We start from the raw sequence: 22,485 nt of genomic DNA, 5'->3' as shown, positions 1-22,485 counted from the left end.
GCCATATGGACTTGCTGCAACCCTAGACAGAGGCGGGATTCTGTCTAGAACACTTGTAAGAACACTAAACACAGCATTAGCACTGAGTCAATCACACACTGCTGTTGTGCATCTAGCACATGTGGGGCAAGGTTCACAGAGCAGAAGTTCCAGTGCTTTCAAGAAATTGTGGCCTCTTAATCACACTGAGCCTACAACATTCTTGGCTCATAGTTTCCTTCACTTAGATCAGTCCTTCAATGGTCAGGATTTCAGAAGAAGAGTAAAGGAAAACAAATAAACAAAGGAGAAGGCAGAAACAAGGAAAAAGAAGTAAGCAGTGCATAAAAGAAGAATTTTGTTATAATTACTTAGAGATAGGGACCACTGAAGATAATTCTTTGATACTAGTTAATGCAGAAGTCATGGAGTCTTCCTCTCACTACCAACACTTCTCTATCTTTCATCTGGTTTTTTTGTTTGTTTGTTTGTTTGTTTGTTTTTTGGTTAAAATTCATAAGGAATTGATGTCTTTAACCCCTCCTGCGACATCTTGACATTTGTTTGTTGCTGGCAAATGCTTACAGGGGTTACTGGCAGAGGACAGAAGAGTGATACGGGACCATTTGCTCCCTTAGCTATCTATCATATTATGTGAAATTTACACAACATGGAAAGAAGAACGTTACAAACAACAGAAACCTATGCATTCTGCATACTTGCTAATTCAAAATGAAGACTCCTAGTTATTACTGGGTATCATAGCAACATGATTACAAATATGTGCAGTTATTCATGAAGCTGCAAGATTATATGAATACTAATGCTCTCTTTTCACTAACCTTTCCTTGATTTTTTCTCCTGACTCCCTAAGCAAAGTTTGCTAAATCCCATTCATCAAAAGCAATTAAATGCTCTAACCCATTTTCTGGAGGTTTTCAAGAAAAGGGTAGGTGTCACACTGAGTGACGTGGGTTAGAGGGCATGATGGAGACGGATTGATGGTTGGACTAGATGATCTTAGTTGTCTTTTGCAATCTTAGTGATTCTATGATTCTATGCTGCTCAGTGGTAAGCATTTAGTTATATACAGATCAGCCATACATAGCATCCACCACCTAATTGTGTTAATTCATTTACACCAAAACCATTCTTCCCCCAAGTGACAAAACAAACAAACAAGCAAACAAACAAAAATCAAAACCAACATCAGTAAGGTACTGTGTATACAAAAGCATATAGTTGGTCCCGTTTAGCATTAACAAGTTGCAATAATGAAGTAAAAAGGAAAATCCATGATTACAGAATAGGTGTAGGTCTAACTAGTATGACCAGGTTTTGCTGAAGGACCACATCTAAGCACAGTGATTTCACAGGCTCAATAATGAATGCAAATGAACTCATCCTTCACCGAGGCAAGATGAGGGAATGCTATTGATGAACCCCTTATGATCCAATTCTGCAAATGTTGTTTGATGCATTTTTCTTGCCACATGTCAATACATTGACTTAATTGACTTCCACAGAATGTTACATCCATAATGTTAGGAGAACAATTTAGTGCTTAAAGGGCCAAACGTATACAAGAATGCACAGAGATGGTGCTTTTCATGAATTTATATGAAAAGTTTGGAATTGCTGGTGTATTCAATAGCTAAAGAGATCAAGTAGTGTAGAACAATTATATGCCTTTTAGTAGCCTTCTCAAGAGATGGAGAAGGAAAATTTAGTAAGTTTTTGGGAAGTACTGCATGGAGGCTGAGGGGAGGCCTGATGGAGCTGCAGCTCCTCACCAGGAGCACAGGGGCAGCACTGAGCTCTGCTCTATGGGTACCCGAGTGACAGGGCCCGAGGAACGGCGTGGAGCCATGTCATGGGAGGGTCCAGTTGGGGGTTAGGAAGTTCTTCAAGAGTGCGGTGGGCACTGGCACAAGAACATTTGGACTATATTTTCAGACACAGGGCTTGAATTTTGGGTGGTCTTGTGTGGAGCCAGCAGTTGATAATCCTTGTGTGTCCCTTCTGACTCAGAATATTCTGTTTTCTTGATGATAAGGAGGGAGACACACCACTTCTGACATGCCTCATGTTATCGTAGCCACCATCTGTTGACATGAGTTTTTATATTTTAGGACACAAAACAAGCTTGTAGTATTTATGACAGGAGTGTGTCAGCAACTACACAGTCCAGATTTACCAGTTTCAGAACTTTCCATTCTACCAGTGTACAAAAATGGTGTAGCTGACCTAAAAGTCTTGTTTCTGAATCGGGAGGAAGCACTTGATGGGGAATTGCTCATGCAGGGTCTTGCTCCTGGCAGTGCTCTGGCAAACTGCTTCATCTTTCTGTGCTTTCATTTCCAATCTGTGCAGCAACAGTGCCGACGCAGAGGGCTGGATGCTACTGTTGCTACGTAGCTGCAGCAGGGAGCCATAGGATGCTGCAGAGATAACGATATCTCTGTAAACGAGCTCATCATCTACAACATTTCTCTTCCTGCCAAGAAGGCAGAGAACCGACCGACGAGACTTTAGCGGCACAAAGGTGAGATGTGCTGAGACGTCTCACTGACCGTTCGCCGACACACGTCGTACCATCGCGATGCGTCAGACACATTGATGAAACCAGAGCTCTGACAGCGCGGAGCGCTGCCCTCACGCCGGTATTCGGGCAGGCCTCGCCCCCGCACGCAGCGGGCGCGCACGGCGGCAACTCGGCGCGCTGCCGCCCAGCAGCGGGAGGAGCGCGGAGGCCGGAGGGGCGGGCGCGGCCTACATTGCCCGACGTGCCGCGCCGAGGGCGGTACCACCGGAAGCGCGGAGCGGGCGACTTCCGGTTGTGCGCGAGCCCCGAGCGGAGGCGAGCCCGCGATCCTGCACCCCGACGAGACAAGATGGCCGGGCTGCCCCGCAGGATCATCAAGGTACCGACGCGCCGCGCCCCGCGGGGACGGGGGTGCGCCGGCCCGCGTCCGGTTCTCGCGGCGGGCAGGGCCGGGCCGGCGCCGCTTCCGGTGCGCGGGACGCGGGGCCGCGCGGGGCAGGGCCGCTCCCGGGCCTCCCTCATCCCTCGGCTGGCGCGGAGCCGCCGCCGGGCACGGCCGCCGGGGGGTTGAATGAGAGTGGGGCGCTGGGCCGGGCCCGGCCTTTCCCACCGCTCCCTCCTTGGGCCGGCGGCCCGTGCGGGCGAAGGGGAAGCGACCGGGGCCTCCCGGTGGGCCGTGGGCGGCCGACGAGAGCGAGGCCGCTCCCGTCGCGGTCCCCGCCCGGGCGGCGTCCCGCGGCCATTCCCGCTTCGGGGCTCGGGCCGCGCCGGGCGCAGCCCCCTTCCACCGTGCTGCCGGCTCCTCGCAGGAACGGCCCGCGGGGCCCGCTGGAAAGACACGCGGTGTCCTGCCTGTGCGGGCTGCGCCAGTCCGAGGCTGCTACGTGCGCCCCGAGCTGCCGGCTCGCGTGGCCTCGGTGTGCCGATGCTGGCGGCTCGGCGATACGCTTCGAGTTCTGTGTGCCAAGCTCTGCTTTTGGCTTCGAGTGCTTCCAGCTACACCTCGGAGGGAATTGAAGCCAGGCTCGAACGCGTGGAGTCACTCGGCACAGGCGCAGGGAGCTGCGTTGCAATGCAGTTCGTCTTGCTGATGGTTTGGTCCTGTAGCCGGTGTGGATGCTTCCTGGGCTGGCATCCTCTCTTCTGCTCAGTTTGCAGTGATGTGGCTTGCAATCTCACAATCTCAAATCCATGGTCACTGACTGCTTTTGTGAAAGTTACTAAACGATTTTGGTAAGCTTGGTAGGTATGTGGTAGCACTTGTTTCGTTTCCACCTGAGTGCATGTCACTATTTCTGATAATGCTGCAAAGCTTCACTTGGTTGAGCATGCAAAGTTGGCAACCATTGTAAAACACAAAACCACGGAATGTTAAATAGTTGATGCAAAAAATAAATCTGGATTTTTTTTTTTTTGTAAGTCAGTACGTATCTATAACAGGTGATAGAGGAGATGGGGTGAAAATTCAGGATTAGCGTTTTTTTTTTGTGTATGAAAACAGCTGAGCTATGATTGATGCTCTGAAATACAGGCAGTCAAAATAATGTGTAAATCTTACAGAAGTGAGTTTGCTCACCCTGTTGCCTTGGTGCAAAACATACAGTAGTGAATATATTTCAGGTCTGAGGAAATCTCATGATGTAGCAGAACTGGTATTTGTTGCAGAGATGTGGTGAGAGCTCAGTTGTGAAACTGATGTCCGTGTTAGATTTTGCTGTGGATTTTCTCAGTTCTCCTGGGGCAGCCAAGAAGTGCACCCACTTATAAGCTAGTACATAAATTTCCTTCTTAGCACCCTTGTTTTTCTTTCTTAGCTTCTTTTAGGGAAAACATATAGCAGTGCACACAGCTTATTTCCAAGGTAGGGGATGGTATGAGAATGTTTTTTCTTGTCTCTGGGGATAGATAGATGGATACCCCAACTAGAGTCCTAGAAGCTCTAGATTTTCTCCAGAGGAGTTTTGCTTGGAATATTTCAGAGTGCTGTATGTTACAGGGTGGTTTATATTGTGGGTTGTCTACTTTCAGGTATGCACTGTGGGCTGTCTACAGACAGTTTAGAGCATTTGAGTTCTTGAACTGGTTGCACTGAATGACCATTTCTGTAGCTCCTGTGCTGTGCGTGCATCAGGTCATCAGCAGTATGTATGGTCTAAGACTTGAATTTGACTAGTATTACAATCTTGAATGTGGAAGGTAATATTTGAAAGTATCCCAGCTGCAGAGTTGCAGATGTAGGAGTGAGTGCTTCAGTCTTCAGGAGTCTTGAACGAGGGTTGTTTTGATGCTTGCTATTCAACTGATCTTAATGTTGGAGTTAAGTATCCTACTGCTGCTTGCCTTAGTTGGAGGGGAGTAAGTGAACTCTCTTGCTAGTGAGAATTTGAAAGATGAGGAAACAGAAGAGAGAAAGATACATCGGATGACAGAAAAGAGCTGTAGAAGGATGAAATAATTCTAGTAACAAGGCTCAAATTTGATAAAAAAGTGTTTTAGGCTGCTGCCTGGAGAAGACCTTTTCCCTTTGATCCATGTGTGGCCTTTGTGTGGTCATCTGAGGGAAGCACAGCAATAGTTGTTCGGGTATAGCAGCATACGGCGTATGCACCGTAATGAAATACAGAGTCTAGCTAAGGGCTCAAAATGCAGTTGGTGTTCCTCATCTTGATGGACTGCTGGCAGATGGCCTGGCTCTCAGGTTGACTAGCGGTCTGTGCTCTCCAGCTTGCTTCTTAGCTCTGTGCAAACTGTCATCCAGCCCAGCAGGAGAGCTCTGACTTTCCTTGTCTCAGCAGAGAGCTCTATTTATATTTTCAGTGCTTCTCCACACTCATTTAAAAGGTGTCAGTATAGATGTTGCAAAGCATTTTTTACAGGAGATAAAGGATTACTCGTGGCTCACCGTCCTCAGATTACTTCGAAGGACAGGCTTTAAGCAAGTGGGGTGAATGATCTGTAAGCTCAGGAGATGACTCGCTTTAGAAGTATGGCTTATGGTGTTAGCACATCACAGATGTTGAGTAGGAAATGTTATAGCTGTGAATCCTTAAATCAAATGTGTAATTGGAATTGGAGACATTTTTATCTCTGAATAGAGAGAAGGTGTTTTCATTCAGTAGCCTAACACCAGTGGTCCTCTGAGAGGCACTTTGTCAAGAAAATCTCTTAATGTAAGAAAATAAGAAGGCAGTGTGATACACTTGCATAGATTTGTGGTTTTGATACTGTGAACTCTTTTGCTACTGCACATATTTAAAAAGGGAATCTTCACAATGTACACAGTGAACCCAGAGACTTTTATTTTCAAACGTTTGTTAAAGCAATTATTTCCTGTGTTGCAAAGTCACGTAGCTCCAGGAGAGTAGGGAGTTGAATTGTATCTTTTTTTTTTTTTCTTTCCTTTGGCTGACATTCAAAACCACCTCATTGCTGTGTCAAATGCAGTGAATGTATCTGAATCGGGTAGGCAATGTTGCCTTGTGTCATCCTTTACGGTTTGGTTTTTTTTTTTTCAGTTTTCATTGCTGCAGTGATCTCATCATTCATGGTTTGGTGTCCAGGTCTGTGTGTCAACTGTGCGACTCGTTGTTAATGGCACTTTTGTTATAATTGCTGCAGCTGCTCATCTCGTGAAACAAAACATCTGAAGCAGTGTATGAGATTCTTCAAGCTTTTTGTGAATGAATTTATCAGTGTGAAGATATTAAGGCTCTGATTTCTGTAGTCGTTTGTACGGTCTTTTCTTTTAAAGGCTTTTTCTAGTATTTTTGGCTTTCTTTGAATGATGGTGAGGTGTAGAAGCTTGTGGTTTTGGTCAGTGCAGTTCCTTGGCATCGGTCAAAGGAACTGCATGTTTGGACTTTGTAATGTGTTGTTGTCCCATGTGTGCTGTTTGAATCTTGTGGATAGCTTCAGATTTGACAGAAGAATCAAAATTTCTGATTTTTCTGTTTTTTTTTTTTTTTTTTTTTTTTTTTTTTTTTTTTATGTGTGTTTTTTTTTTTTTTTCCCTCTCCAAAAATGTGGAAATATGGTGAATTTCAGTGCTTTGTGACCTTCTTAGTTCCATCTTGTCAGTCCTTGAGTATAACCTGTATTGGCTGTGGCCAGTAATACCATGGGTGTAGGGGCAGGTGCTGGAAGCCCTGAGTTTGGCAGGATGGGTGGATTTTGTGGAGTTGATGGAAGGGTGTTGAGGAGACTCAGGCACGGAGGGTAAGAAGCCTGTAAAATTAGACCAGGGAGCCAGTCTTGGAAGAAAGGCATGGTGTCTTAGAAAGATCTCAGAGGACATTGATGGCTTTCCATGGCCTCTTGCAGTAGACACCAGAATATAGAATTGGAGAAAGAAGAGCAAAGTAGTCCAGTAAGAGGCATACATTTTGTTTGGAGTACCTTCTTATGTAATACTTGCGCACCACTGAAATCTGAACTTTCTTACTATCAGTGTATGACTTTGCACACAGTTGTTTTATATGCACTTGGCTGGTAGTGAAAGCCAGGAGAAACCTCGCCAATATATTTTTGTTGTTATATGTGACTGGGGGGTTAGTAATGACAGTGAGTGGCAAATCTTGCTGCAAATGGCATTTGGACAAGAGCTCTACATTATTTGCTTCAATCACGCTTTGATAGTTGACTCTACAGTAGGTATTAACACAAGGCTCTAATGCAAACATGCTCCCTAATGTAACTGCAGGAATGGTTTATGCTGTTAGCTTACTGAATTTAGTCACACCTCACTTTTTATGGTGCATCTCCAGCTCTAATAAAGCTTGATCTGTGCTAGTACATAGATTATCCTCTAGGAATTTGCATAACATCTCAGCTTCACTATTTCAAAATCCTGTAATCTGCTATGGAAAATCTGAGAATGTGGTCATTCGCAGGGGAGAGCGATGCTGCCTTAAAAATGCCCTCTTCACATTGCTGCTGTTTGGTAACAAAGTCATCCCCCAAGTCTGTTTTCCTCTGTAAAAGCACTGTTACCTGGAGTGCGCTCGTCTTCATCTTGCTGTCAGTACTCTGCTGCTGTTGGAATTTGTGGTGTGGTGATGGGAGCTGGAGAGCTTGGAGTGCACAGGGGAGAACTGTGATGGATGCAGAATTCACCGTGCCCGTTCAGCAGAGCTCCAGATTGCTGGGTGTTTGTTCACAGATTGAAGTACTGTTGAATTGTTTCTACATCACCTGTACTGCTGATACGCTCTACAGGAGGTGCATTTGGCATGCTGATAGGCTGAATGTTGTTCTGCTTTGGTTCTTTGAATTGGTGCAGTCAGGGTGATGAGGTATAGAAAGCTGCAGGCAGGAGGACTGCTGGAAGCCATTAATTAGCCCAGTAAGGATCCCAGGAAACAGGGGCATGCAGAATGCTCACACTCAGGGATTATATGGTAAGGAATCGAGGAATTGATGAGGCTGGCTACTGGAAACCACAAGTACAGCCTTCTGCTTATGATGTTTGACCTCTGCGTTAAAATTTAATGGACTTTATCGGTAATTCTTTTTTTTCCTCAAAGAACATAGTATTTTGTGAAGACTTTCTCCAGTGTAGTCATTTTACAGTGATAAAGTTTTAATCCAAGCATTTTGAGATCTCACTGGCAACACAACGTTTGCTTGAGTAATGTTTATTTTCAGTAATGCTGATTCTAGTCAGATATTTTCTTTGTTGCAGCTAATGAAATGATAGGATCTGTGTCTTGGAAGAATCTGTGCTGGGATGTGGTATGCCATTATAGAAATTTACTGGATGAAGTCTTTGTGGTTTTCTGATGCTGCTTTATCCATATATGAAGAAAAAGGTCTTGAATGTGCTTCAGTTTCTCCTACCGCCTTCCTCTCAGAAATCAAAGCAAAAACATGCTTGCAGTTTACCTTCTTGTGTCTTGACGTATCAGTACTGAAAGTGTGATCTTCTTCCTTATCCCAAACTGACAGAACATGAAAGAATTGCCATTCAGCAAGTATTTACAACTTGTCTGTGTGCCAGTATGCTGCTGAGTTCAGTCCTATGCAGCTAAAAAAGTTAGTTTCCATTTCATATTAAAAAAAAAAAAAAATCCAAACTGCTCACAGTAGTTGGAACATATTGGTGCTGGTAGTTGGTGAGGATTTTCTATGATCAGAATAAAAATATGAAACAAACATATACTGTATGTGCTCCAAATCAACATGCTGAAGGTGTAGTTACAGTTCTACAGTTTCTGTAGATTAGTGGCACCAGGTGGAGAAGTTGCCCCCTAGTTAAGTTGGATGAACCAGAGTTTGTCAAGGTGGTTAGCCTGTGGTCCATGCTGGCCAGCCTTACTGTGTAAACTGTTACAGCCTGGGCTGTGCTGGCACGGAGGACTTTATGCTGCTACAGTGAGCTTGGTCTGAGGGACTGGTTTGGCTCAGAACTCTGCAGTGAAGGTTATTTCTTAAGCCAGATCAGTTGTGATCTCACTTATTGTTGGACATTGTGGACACGATGAATGGGGTGCATGGAACTGTACAAATTAGCACTGCTACTGAGAAGCTGCAGTTTCCCTCGTGGACAAACCCTTGTATGTTGTGAGGTGGGCATGCAGTTGTAGACATGAGTTGAATTGATCAAGAAGGACTAGAAGTCAGGCTGAAATAGTGGGGAGGTGGGCATTTTGACTGCATTCTGAAGTCAGCATTTGGAGCTGATGAGAAACGAGATGAAGGATTTGCACTGATTTCTAGTAATTAGAGCGAGGCATAGGTCTAAATTTGAGAGGAGGAAAAACACACAAAACAAACTTGGCTTTTTGATATTCAATTTTCATTTGCTTTAGAAACCTTTCTGTGGAACTTGACAGCAAAGGTGCAATCTTCTGTGAAGCAAATACTGAAAATGACTGATCAGCAATCGTTTGAACTGAAAGTTATATTTTCTTCATCATGTTGTCTTCTACATGATGTCTACCTGTTACGTGTAGTGCCCTCCAAGTGCTATCTCAGCTGTACCAGAAATGCAGCTAGTGGTTTGTTTTCCCTTTTTTTTTCCACAGAATCACCAAGGTTGGAAAAGACCCACAGGATCACCCAGTCCAACCATCCACCCATCACCAATAGTTCTCACTAAACCATGTCCCTCATCACAAGGTCCAAACATTCTTTAAACACCTGCAGGGTCGGTGACTCCACCACCTCCCAGGGCAGCCCATTCCAGTGCCTGACCACTCTTTCAGAGAAGTAGTATTTCCTAATGTCCAGCCTGAATCTCCCCTGGCACAGCTTGAAGCCATTCCCTCCAGTTCTAGCTATCTTTCCCTCTTTTTTTTTTTTTTTTTTTCCTTGAAGAACTCAAATCCTACAGACGAGGCTGCAAGTTAAAATTCTGTCTCATATCCTCTCTAAAAATGCTTTGGATGTCGAGGTTTTAGCAGGTTGCAGATCAGTAGTTGCTCTGTGACTTGTGTTGGACGTCTGCTGTGCTCTCTCCAGAGCTGCATGGGGGTGTCTCTTCCTCCTCTGACCTTGGCATTTGCAGTGGTTTTCCTCATGCTTTTTTTCCCTTGCCCTTGCTGTTATCTTTATGTGGTGTTTTTTGTTTCCTAAATTGTCTTTCCCAGAGGGGCCCCCACCTTGGCTGCAGGGCTGTTGGAACTTGGAGGAACCAGCCATGTCTGGCATGGGCAGACCTGGCCTCACCTTGTGGGGGCTAAATACAAATTCTGTGTCCCAGAGAAGGGGAGGAGGCTGATATGCTTCTGTTTCATTCCGTGTGCCTCTCTTGTTTATCAGTAACTTTCTTTAAAGCTAGTTTGGGGTTGTTCATGCAGTATTGCATGCCATTGGTCCTGCTGTACATGGCCAGTGCTATGGAGGAAGTTTGTAGCCAGCTATCTGGAGATTTTTGCTGGTAGAGGGCATATGGAGAGGCAGTCCATTAAGAGATGAGCGTAATGTCTGTACTTCATGCTGGTGGGAGGTTTATCTGCAGCCCCTAGTGCCAGCTGCTTGCTGGGGATTGCTGTCTTCTGCTAGAGGGCAGCAGAGTTTGTGTTGCCTAAAACTGGGGCTTAGAAATGTAGTTGAGAGAGCCCAGCTAAAATTTTTGGGATTGAGTTAGGCATGCTGGCAGGATTTCCTCCTGGGTGGGTTGGAGTGATGGCTGCCTCTGGCAAGGGGACAGCACTGGGCACTGGGAGTGAATGGGGGCTGTGACAGGTGGCCTTTTGCTGTGACAGATAGTGATCCATCCCTGCTCTCTGATCTGATGAAGCCATTTTGGCTAGTTGAACTTACAGCTAAAGGTGGATATGAGCTAAAATACTTCACTGTCTGAAGCAGATGAGGGCTCTTTTAGCTTCCCTTGGCCTGAAAAGTTTTTAGCGATGAAACCTCCATTGTAGCTGCTGGTGGTAGAGGTAAATTGCCTCACTGCTTTCGAGAGAGTTGTGTAGCAGTGATGACAGAGAGCTGATGACAGTATAGGAAAGAATAATTAATCTGAGACTTGGTGTCAGGGTGTGATATTATAGCATTGTAAAAGCTTGAGTGTTTAATAACTTTACTAATTACAGTGCTTTTTTTCTTTGGCTAAGAGAGCCCTTGTTAATGCTTTCAGTTCTGAAGTTTCAGTGTAACTTTATCACAGCTATGCTGAATCTGAGAGCTTAACCGTAGGTGCCAGCATAAAGCCACTGGCCCTAAGGATTCTTTTTTGGTAGCAATCTCTGGTAGCGCAGTTGCTAGATAACTGTTTATAACAAGTAAGAAGATGCAGAGTCTTCATCCATCTATGAAGCCTTAAATACCAAATACTTTAATTTAGCAATTCACCATCTGTTACTGAAATTAGCACTCCTGGTAGTTAAGGCTCTTCCTTTGGAATGAGGAGGAAGCCTCCGCGCTTCCTTTTTAGGCTGCTTGCAGAGGGTGATCTGTTACGCTCACATCTTGCTGTGATGCTTGCCACAGCCTGAGCCCATAAAACAGCCCTTCTGTCAGAGCGGCTCTGTTCTCCCAGCACTCTGACAGCATGTTTGCCCTCTCCTTTTTGTCGGCACAGCTGTTTGCATGGGCATGTGGTGGGCTGGATCAAGGACTGTTTCACTGTGAGGTCAAAAGATCAGCATGCAGGCAGAAGTGCTGGTGCTGAAGTGGAAGGCCCCGCAGCCTTTCTTCCTTCCTTCCCCTCCTTCTGGCCTCTCACTTATCCACTGGTTCAGGCTCTTCAAAGCGTTGGGATTTCTCAAAATTCCCTTTGTTCTAATGCACTTTATGGATTTCACAGTTGATATTAGAGGACTGTGTAGAGGAAGAACTGTGATAGATTGTGTCCAATGTGTATTCCTTCAGTTGTAACTGCTGAAGTTGCAGCTTCAAGACTAGAGTGTTTAGCTTGTGTGCTTGTTTTGGTTGGTGAGGTGAGCTGTGTAGCAGTAATAGTGGATGTGAAATAAGAAAAAGGAAAGCAAATTTGGCTGAAAGCACAGGGTTTGGATTTCTTCATAGTATCATAGAATCGTTCAGGCTGGAAAAGACCTTAAAGGTCATCGAGTCCAACCATGACCTAACCACACTATCCTAACTCTGACAACCCTCTGCTAAATCTCATCCCTGAGCACCACATCCCAATGGATTTCAAATACATCCAGGGATGGTGACTCAACCAGCTCCCTGGGAGCCCATTCCAGTGCTTAACCATCCTTAATGTAAAGAAGTTTTTCCTGATAACCAACCTAAACTTACCCTGGAGCAGCTTGAGGCCATTTCCCCTCCTCCTGTCACCAGTGAGAAGAGACCAACCCTGCTGTCATTGAGCTAGTTTGCTTGGCAAGTCAGCACAAACATCTTTTTTACATTCTAGAAGTCTTCATACAACAGCCTTAAAGGTTACAAAGAAAGTTTAAAAATTGTGTAATCCCATGCAGTAATTTCTTCCTTCATTGCTGGTATGGTCTTTATCAGACAAGTGGAGCTTTAAAGATTTCAATTCAACTGCAGTGGCTGTGCTTTGTAATGAGTATTTTTTTCCCAAATGCCTGCATATGTGAACCTTCTGATTATAGTTATTTTCCAGTGTGCCATTGTTTGATATTGCCATAGTGTTGATAGCAAGTAAGGCTTCTGAAGTCTATTACAGTAGCTTTTGTTTTATGGAGTGGTGGAACACATATTCTGTAGTAGTTGCTGTTTTGACTGAGATGTTGGCAACTTGAGGCTTTTATAAAGACTATTGGAAGACTAGAACTGATTAAAATAAAGGTATATTTCTAGTGGACTCCTTCTTTATATTGCTGTGTCCACGTATCTCCACATGCTCTGACAATTGATTTTTCATGCCTGTCTGTATGGAAGCATCCTCTCTTGTTCATTTTGCTTCCCTAAAGAAGATCTCTATCATACACACAGAGCAAGAAGAAGTATCCTGGTGACTGTGTTTCACTATTTATTTTTTCTTCCTCTGAAAGCAGCATAATAAAGCCAGGTGCTCAAAGACTGAAACACACCCCACTGGTGATTGATATTTTGCTTGTGAGACTTCTCTGCCTCGGCAGCCTGGACCATCCTTGCTCCCACCTCCTCTGCTGACCTCCTCTAAACATCACAGACTTTGTCCTCAGCTGCCTTGGCCTCACAGGTTGCCATATAAACAGGTTGAAGGTTTTTCCCCCACAGGTAAAATTCATCTTCAAATGTCTTCATAAAAGAATAGCTACAGAGAATGTCAGCTGCGCCACATGTCCCTTCCGTATCATCTGTCACTCTACTTCAGGCCACCTGTATTACTAAGAAAAGCTTTGGCTCATCAAAAAACATTCAATGCTTCTGTATTTCTTGTAACCACTTAATTAAAAACAAGAAGGGAAACGGTAGAGAGGTGTAACAAATTCTGAATGATAGCAGTGTGTTTCGGTGGTTTTTTTTTTATTCCTTGAAGTATTGGCTGGCATGTATCTTCATTTTCTATCTAATCATTTTCATTAATTCATGAAAGCTGTGAAATTAGCTTGAAATTGAGGAAAAGTGAAGTCAAATGAGAAGGAAAAGAGTTCTCATTTTCTAAACTTGACGTGTGACAAATAGAAATAAAGTGCCTGTGGATGCAAAGGATGTAGCTCACTAAATGCTGTAGAGCTCAAAGTATGTCCTGAAGTGTTTCCTGTGAAACTCAGTTCAGTATGATAGAGGAGAGCTAGTAAGAAATACCATGAAGTGTTTTTTTGTGGTACAGGTTAGATTGAAATTAGTATTCCTGTGCAGACAAAATTAGTTACTGTGTAGTAAAGTGAAGTATTGCGTATGCTTGAGCTTCTTGAGTCATCTAATTTAATCTAGCAAGTTAAATTTAATTGGAAGGGATTTTCTTTGGTATCTTTTTCACTGGATAACTGTCCTCTGGGGAAGGTAATAGATAATTAGATTCACATATGAAAGGAAATTAAACACTTCCTTTTTGTAGATTGAGTCCACATCTACAGACTTCTTTTGTAGGTGCCTGTATTGCAGGCGATGGGAAGGGGGAATGGGTGCAACATATTTTTAAAAATTCTTACAGCAGGCTCAGCGTCGTGAGCTGGTGCTGTGTTGTCCTGTGTACCAACAGCTGCTTGTCTCAAATGGAGCTTATTGCTCCCAGCCTCACAACAGGTGGAATGGATTTCAGGGTCAATGTGTCTTTAGCTGGCTGTCTGACTTTACAGTGTGGAAGCTGAGTTTCCGATTCTGCCTTGGTACTTACTGGCCTGCTTATGTTTAAGCATCTTGATATGCTGTGGCCTTAAAACACAACTTCTTGATTCATTTTCCCTTTCCTACTCCTTTTCATAGAATCACAGAATGGTTTGGGTTGGAAGGGACCATTAAGATCATGTAGTTCCGACCCTCCTGCTATAGGCAGGGACACCTCCCACTAGACCAGGGTTCTCTATCATGCTCAACTTGCTCAATGCCCCCTCCAGCCTGGCCTTGAACGCTTCCAGGGAGGGAGGGTGCATCCACAGCCACGCTGGGTGACTGTTCCAGTGTCTCATCATCCTTGCACTCCGTAGACGTATAGGTGTCCTGCACAGGTTCTGAGGAGCCTGAGAAGCAACGTAACTGTATGTAACATTATATGCTTTTTTTGGCTCTCATCTCTTTTGTTATTTTATAGCAGGATAAGTGTCTGTATAACACAGGGCATAAAGGTCTATGTGAACATGATGACATTCAGCAGTGATAAAGCCCTCAATGTGATGATGCTGTACCTTATCAATAGAATGATTTTTCTTGTATGTAGGCTCGCCCATTGTTTACTGACAAATGGCTTTAGTGGCAGTATGTGCAGCTCCCAGCCTGACACTGCTCCCTTGGATGCACTGGCAGGTGGAAATGCTGATGCTGCTGCCATGGAACTGCTGATTCTGGATTGTTTTAAGCCAGGATTGGCTCTGTGGTATGGGTACAGTCAGCACACTGGCATGGCTAGGGAGGCAGTGTTTGGGTCATCGGGACAGAGCTGGGGCTGGGAACGGTACAGAAATCCTGAATGTGTTGCAAATTCATTTGTGTCCTTTGAAATATATTTGCATGAGTGAGCGTAGGAAGCTTAGAGCAGATTGGATGTCCTTACGGTGTGGCATATAAGTGGCACTGGCAGCTAATGCCTGTGCAGATAAGTCCGACAAGAAGTTGGGCCACATAAATTTATTGTGGTGTGTTTATGAAGATAACGTCAATATTAGGAGCTGTAGGAGCTTGATGCATTTGATATGAATGGTTGGATTGGAATGTTAATTACTATGGCTTCAATGCTTCAAATATTTCATTCACTTGCTAAAGTGAGATGTTAACTGCATCAAGGCAGTCATTCAACGCTGTGTGCATTATTTTAATGAAGTGCATGTATTGTAACAGCCCGGTTATATTTGAAGAACTTTAAGCCATGTGCAACTATTGTGTTTATATTACTGCCATTGTAGACACACAGAGTAAATATGCCGTAAAACTAGGGTAATAAATTAATATGGCACCCACAGGTTACCACTCGCTGCAGTAGAAATAAAATTTCTCTTTGTGTAAGTCAACGCGGGAAGGTGGTGATAAAATTAACTGCAAGCAGTGAAAACAAGCAGGACGAAAAGCAGGAAATGAGGCTAAAATTACCTGAGGAAATGAGGCTTCTGCAGAACTCCTTGTCCCTGCCTAATGTCCTTTTTCCAGTGTCAGCCTCTTCTTTTTTTGGGGGTGGAATGGTGCCTACGGAGACTTGCGAAGGCTGGCAGTAGAGGAGAGAGAAGTCTGCACGGAGCTCTAGTGGGCAGAATGGGCAGAATGGGCAGCTCCTCAGTGTAGCCACCTCATGGTGCCTGGGGCAGGGTTACTGCTGGAGGAAGAGCAACAAATCTGGGTAGAAAAAGCAGGCTTCCCTAATTCTAATGTGTACAGAACAACTTGCTACTCTAAACAGAAGGAGACAAGCTTGAAGTGTACTTATTATGTAAGCTGGATGTGCTTGAGCAAAGGCTATTCACACATACAGATGTTTTATATATTTATACATACAGCAACATCTTTAACTGGGGCTGAGTAGTACTTTCAGTTCTTCAGAGTTGATTCTGATTCCAGGACAGACATTCGTTTTAAAACCAGTGCCCTCGTGTTAGAGTAAATCTTCAGTGCTTTCTGTGAGTGATCGGTTATTTCATTTTTCACTTGTGGACTTCTGTGCTTAAGGTAGAATGGGAAATGCTGATGTTATTACTGTGATACTCTTTAGATTGCTTCTGTTTATACTGAATCAGAAGTAAAGCTATCCTTTACTTTACTTTACTAAATCTCTTAATTGTTAGCCATTACCTTGTGCTGTGGAGGCACGTTATTATCATAGCAGCTGAGAGATTTGGAAGGAGATCCATACCAGGTCACCACATGGTGTTCTTTGATACTCGTTTGTTATCGTAGTTTCAGTGGGCATAATCAATTAAAATAGTTTGTGCAGAGCTGCTTATGTTAAACAGTTTGTATTTATTACATTGCCTCTTCTCCTTCTCCTCCTAGGAAACCCAGCGCTTGCTGGCAGAGCCAGTCCCTGGGATAAAAGCAGAACCAGATGAAAGCAACGCACGTTATTTTCACGTGGTCATTGCAGGTCCACAGGATTCCCCCTTTGAGGGTGGGACATTTAAACTTGAACTATTCCTTCCAGAAGAATATCCAATGGCAGCTCCTAAAGTACGTTTCATGACCAAAATTTATCACCCTAATGTAGACAAGCTGGGAAGAATATGTTTAGATATTTTGAAAGGTAAGTGCAACCTTGTTTTCTTATTATCTTACCACATACAGAAGCTTGGAGATTCTCTCTGAAAGAGATTTCTTTATAAGGATATCTTATTTATGCTTTAATCTGGGAGTGGGAAACTTGTTATTTCAGTAGACTGTGAATGTGGTATTTCATGCTTTCATAAATGTCTCTTTAGATAAATGGTCCCCAGCTTTGCAGATTCGTACAGTTCTGCTATCAATCCAGGCTTTGTTAAGCGCTCCCAATCCAGATGATCCACTAGCAAATGATGTAGCTGAGCAATGGAAGACCAATGAAGCCCAAGCCATAGAAACAGGTGATGTATCTGATGCTTTTCTTCTAGTTTTAGGAAATATGATGAGCTGATGGCTAATTGGTTGGGGAATTGAAATCCCGGCCTCCTATTTTGTGCCTGCAACTTGCAGAAGTAATTACTGCATGCAGTTGTTGTCCATGTTTCCTGCATATGCCTGCAGTGGTCTACTCAAGTGTGTAAATGCAGCCTGCTAGAAAGAAAACTTAGTGGTTTTCTCTTGAGCTTTTACATTCCTAAATCGCAGGGATGTCTGGTGTGGAGACGTGGTAAAATAGAAGTGTGCGCTTATGTCTTACCTGTGATGTTTAAGAAATGGGTTATTTAGTTTCAGAAGGTATTTCTTCCATAGCTGCTTTTGTTTCAGGTATGGAAAGAATTATTGCATTCTGTCACTTCTGGCCTCGCTGTGATTGGGCTGCTTCATCAGATCTCTGTTTTTGTGTATTACATATTGTGTATTATAGGAGGTCAAAACTGTGCTCGTTTCACAGCTGATACATTTTGTGTCTTTGCAGCAGTGTAAAAGTAATGTTTAAAAAACAAAATAACTTGAATAAAGCTTGAGAAATACTTTTTTTTTTTTCTTAAATGTGTTTTTTTTTTTTTCCCTTTACAGCCAGAGCATGGACTAGGCTATATGCCATGAATAATATTTAAATGCGCTTTGAACATCAAGTGTGCATCACTTCTCCTGTTCTGCCAAGACCTCTTCCTTTTTTGTTTGCATTTAATGGACACAGTCTTAGAAACATTACAGAATAAAAGCCCAGACATCTTCAGTCTTTTGGTGATTAAATGCACATTAGCAAATCTGTGTCTTGTCCTAATTCACTATTGTAACGCATGAGCAGAGGCTAGAAGTATCATCTGGATTGTTGTGAAACTGTTTAAAAGCAGCAGCACATCTCTGCTTTTAATCCCATCATGGTTTAAGCATAAGCACTGTGAATGAAGGTAGGCAGGGTTAGCTGCGGGGCTTTTCCTTTTAATTTTGTGGGCTCCTCCTCCCTTTTTATGGTGATGCTAATTGCATTGATAAAAGCAGCTAACCAGTTATACTTTAGAATATACCCTCTAGCCCAGTCTAACTTAGACGCTGTAGATGGACAAGCTTCATTGTTTGAACAAAAAAATGGGAACATTAAACATCCATCACCTTCACTAATAATATTGTGATTCTGCTGTCAAGTGTAGAAAAATCCCTCAGAGAAAAAGCTTGTGACCATTTTGTATGGCTTGTCTGGAAAATCTCCTGTAAATCTTATGTTTTAGTAAAATATTTTTTGTTATTCTACTTTGCCTTTGTACAGTTTATTTTGCTGTGTTTTCATTTCTCTAATGTGACAATCGTATTTAAAAAGAAAAAACAAAAAAACATGGAAACCAGAATTGACAATTTGTCTGCTAGTCTGACAGATTGAAAGAGTAAAGAGGTGGAATTTACAAGATGTTTTGCTTCTGTACGCTGACTTTTTTCATTAGCTTGTGTTATGTGGGTGACCTTACCTGTCCAATTTAATACAAAGTTACATTTGGAGTGACTTGAGGGGAGAGGGAAAAAAATCTGTTACAATTATAATCATCATTTTGATAATGCGTTGATATGCATTGTCACGGAGATGGAGTGTAATCAAGTAGGAGGCTGAGAGCAAAGGTAGCAGTAATTGTGAGTATCTGCATAACTTGTCTTTGATTATCATCAGTTATTACACTTTTCTAACTCGAATTCCTGTCCTCTGTAAACGTGAGACCTACAATGCACAGAAACAGTTGCAGCTAGCTTATATATCAACATGTTTGCTAACCACCTCTAGCTAGCACCTCTTGCCACTGGTTTTATCTACTGGCCTTATGCCTTATTAAGCTGTTTGCTTAAACAACCAGTCTGCGTCAATAGTAGCAATGCTTCTGACTTGGAGGGAAGGGAATTTCGGTGCGATGCTTCCTTCTTGTCCTTGTGTTTGATGCGTGTGTCGTGTCTGGGAATCCAGCAGCTTTTCTGGGAACCCATCTTATTTCCTATAACTTCTTGTATCTCTATTCTCTTCCCATGTTAGCTGCAACCTCCCAAATACAGTTGTAAAAGCTTTTGGTGAGGCTGACCTGAAGTTTATGAGTGACAACTAGCTGTGGTTGCAGTGGGGAGTGCTGTTGTGCAATTTGGATTATGATCATATAGGCTACTGGTGTTCTCCCTCCTCTTTTTACCTCTTACTCTGGTATCAGCTGAAATCTCTATAGAATGTGGTCTATTTACTGTGCTCCTAAGGGAGATTAAGAGTATTAAAACTGCTTTTTTTCCAGACAGAATGCTTTCAGTGATTGGTAACTGGTCTTCTCCCTTGGAGTGCTCCAAGCGTGATTGAAGCTTGGCTCAGAATTCAACTTCATGATACGAAACAAACAAAACCCCTTAAAAGTAGTTGCTGTGTTGAACACAAGCCGAAGTTGCATTCAGGGCTTGTAGCAGGTTGCTCTAAGAATGGAAGTGCTGTTAACCCTACCTTCATGTTACAAATGAGCATGTGCTTGGCTTCGGCTGCTGTGTGTCCCCTATATGCTATTAACACGGGCAGCTTTTGTGGCAGGCAGCTGAGAATGCGTGAGCTGTGTGTGCAGTAGGCTCTGCATTACCTTCACCTACCTCTTAAAGCTTGATATGGGCACTCCCCACTGGATAAGGCTTGCCTCAGCTCTCTGATGTAAGGAAGCACGGAGCTGCCGGGCGGTCAGAGCCCTGAGCATCCCCTGTGAATGTGGCTTTCTCCTCCTTTGGCAGAGAAGCAGGTTCTGAAGTGGTGTTCCACAGCATGTGGCTTAAAACTAGGTGGGCTGAATCCAGGGCATTGGGCAGACGGTTGGTGTTTGTAAGTGCATGGCTTAAACCTGGCTGGACTGGCTGTTGAGATGAGAATGTAATTAAAGCTGCGAGTAAGTTCTTGATGGAATATTGTTAATATATAAATAGAAATCCTCTGCCCCCATTTGTTAGTAACCAAATTAAGTGCATTATAGACCAGTTTGAATACACAGTAGCTGGTATGTGTCTGGGTTATTTATTTTTTTTCTCTCTTTTACTGTTATTTTTAGTATCTCAACAAATTGGAGAATTACAGCAGTCCATACTGTCAGTTTGAATTTGTGAGTCAGTAGTAGTGGTGTATCTAATGGTATAAAAGGACAAGCGAGATACTGTATTTCAAAACTGTTTTGGATATTCTCAAGTGATAGTTGTGATGAAAGGAAACTTTAAACAGGCTTCCTAAAAACCGAAATTCCTGTTTGTTGTGGGATCTATTCAGGTATGTTTTAATCTTTCAAAATTTGGCATTTTATGTATGCGTGTATATATATATATGTAATATAAACCTGATTTAAGAGCTATGTATAAAGTCAACCTGGAAATTTTATTCTATGTTGTGTTGAGGAATGTGAGTTTTAGACTAAATTAGAATCGTAGAATCGCAGAATGGTTTGAGTTGGAAGGGACCCTTGAAGGTCACCTAGCCCAACTCCCTGCAACAAACAGGGATTCTCTGAAGCCAGGTAGATGGGGCTTTGTCTTTTTCCCCTCAGCTTAGCAGGCGTGTGTATTTACAGGCATTATCTGAACTTGAGGTTACTTCTGTCAGTGTACCTTTACAGCTGGTTAGCAAATGCTGCTCTCTCGTAGGGAGTGTTCGTTCTAGCTCCATTTCTAGTGGCTATTGGGTAAACTTACAGCGAATGTACAATAAGTGGGCTTCCTCTGCCATTACTGGTGCTATGTGTTGTGTCCTGGAATCCTCAGTGAGAGCACTGACATTGCATCTGGTCAGTTTCTGGATAGCGACTGCTTCTGTTGAGCCCGGATTATCAAATGGACTCTAAAACCATGCATACAGAACACGGCTGTGGCAATTTCCTGTAGTTCAAGAGGGAAAGGAGGCTTTGGGAGGCTTTTGTCTTTGCATAAACGTTCGGTGGTTGTCTCAACATTTGGCCGCGTGCTTTCATGGGTATGAAGTGTTTCATCACTGGGATCTGGCGTTTGTGCGGTAGCTGACTTTAGTTTAAAAGCGGTGAAATGTTGCTTCTGTAGCTTTCGAGAAAGTGTATTTCCAACATGGAGAATATTGTGAAACATCTTAATGCATTAGTAACATACGGAATTGTGACATCTCAATTTATGTACATGCTGTGGGGGTTTTTTTTTCCTTTTGTTTCTTTTTGGTTTTTTTTTTTGTTTTTTTTTTTGAGGGTTACATTTAAAGTAAAATGTCTGGTAGGTTTTGTCAATAACATGTCTTGACTGTAATGTAATATGACACTGAAATAAAAGGAAGAGTGATTATTCATTACATAGACACTGAGCTTCATTTAACTGCAGCAGGCTGCCACCGCTGTGCAGTGCAACTTCCCAGTACTCATCATCTCTTAAAATAAGGAAACGTTAACTTCTCTCATCAGTCACTTTGTTTGTGTTTTTTTCTCATTTCTATGGGGAGGAAAGCTGTGGTGCACAAGCTCAGAGCTTTGCCTGCCTGTATCTGCCTTTTTTAGCCCAAGACTTTTACTGTAACACTGCACAATTTGGATACTACAGCGCAGAATAATTGGCAGGTCTATTAAGTGTTGCTAAGCCATGTTACAGCACTAGCATAGCTCATAATTACGTCTGCTGTAATGGAGTTCATTGCCACATATCAGCACCTTTCCTGTCAAAGCCTGCAGGAACAGCTTAGGGCATATAGCTGATGGCAGTGGAAACAGCTTGAACACTCCCCCAAGGATGAAGGGTGGCTGTAGTTTTACATTCCATGCAGTAAAGGCAGGTTCATCTTAAAGAACATGATACAGTGAACTGACCCTAGTAGTACTTTCAGTTGTTTGGTAATTCGCTATGTTCAAAGGTGAGTTTTGCTCAGGGCATACCCAGAATGCAGGCACAAAATCTTCAGAATTCAGATGAATGGCAGCTAAAAAGACCTTGGTAGGAAGCCTTTGTGGCTGTAGCAGAGGCTAGGCTACAGTGAGAGGGATGAGGTGCTATCTGTGCTTCTTAATACCGTCCACTAGAATGAACCATAACAGATACCTAGGGAAAGTTAATGGGAACCAGAGCTGACACTGAAAGCAGGGCAGTTGAGCATGGGGGATCAGGTAGAGAGCAGCTGATCATGTACCAGTCTCAGTGGCCTCTGCTCCTCAACTAGCTGCAAAGGGCAGAAGAATACCTAGCATCGTGTTTGAGATAGGGCTCAGCTCTGCCCCCTCCATGCCACAGGCAGGGACATGGCAGCTGTTGCTGCACTTCCAAGTTGTGTTGTTTTGAAGCATGAAAAAAGATGAATCCCCCATTACATGCATTTTAAAGGAGATGCAAGTCTTGCACAGGGAGTGCAGATGCAGCAT

At 43.3% G+C, this 22,485-nt stretch overlaps 1 protein-coding gene across 1 annotated transcript; it reads left to right on the top strand.

Moving 5' to 3' along the window:
- The first annotated feature begins 2,801 nt into the window (after nt 1-2,801).
- Nucleotides 2,802-18,385, top strand: UBE2N (ubiquitin conjugating enzyme E2 N). The gene is made up of 4 exons (XM_042816083.1): nt 2,802-2,903; nt 16,529-16,775; nt 16,951-17,091; nt 17,708-18,385. Exons 1-4 carry the CDS (start codon nt 2,874-2,876, stop codon nt 17,746-17,748), a joined length of 459 nt encoding a protein of 152 aa, XP_042672017.1. The 5' UTR covers nt 2,802-2,873; the 3' UTR covers nt 17,749-18,385.
- The last annotated feature ends 4,100 nt before the right edge of the window (nt 18,386-22,485 follow it).

Source organism: Centrocercus urophasianus, unplaced genomic scaffold (genome assembly GCF_019232065.1).
Source record: "Centrocercus urophasianus isolate 14NV4802_14NV808 unplaced genomic scaffold, USGS_Curo_1.0 seq_15, whole genome shotgun sequence".
In the NCBI taxonomy this organism is placed as follows: domain Eukaryota; kingdom Metazoa; phylum Chordata; class Aves; order Galliformes; family Phasianidae; genus Centrocercus; species Centrocercus urophasianus.
Note: the sequence above shows the minus strand (reverse complement) of the source record. Positions and strands in the feature narration are given on the sequence as shown.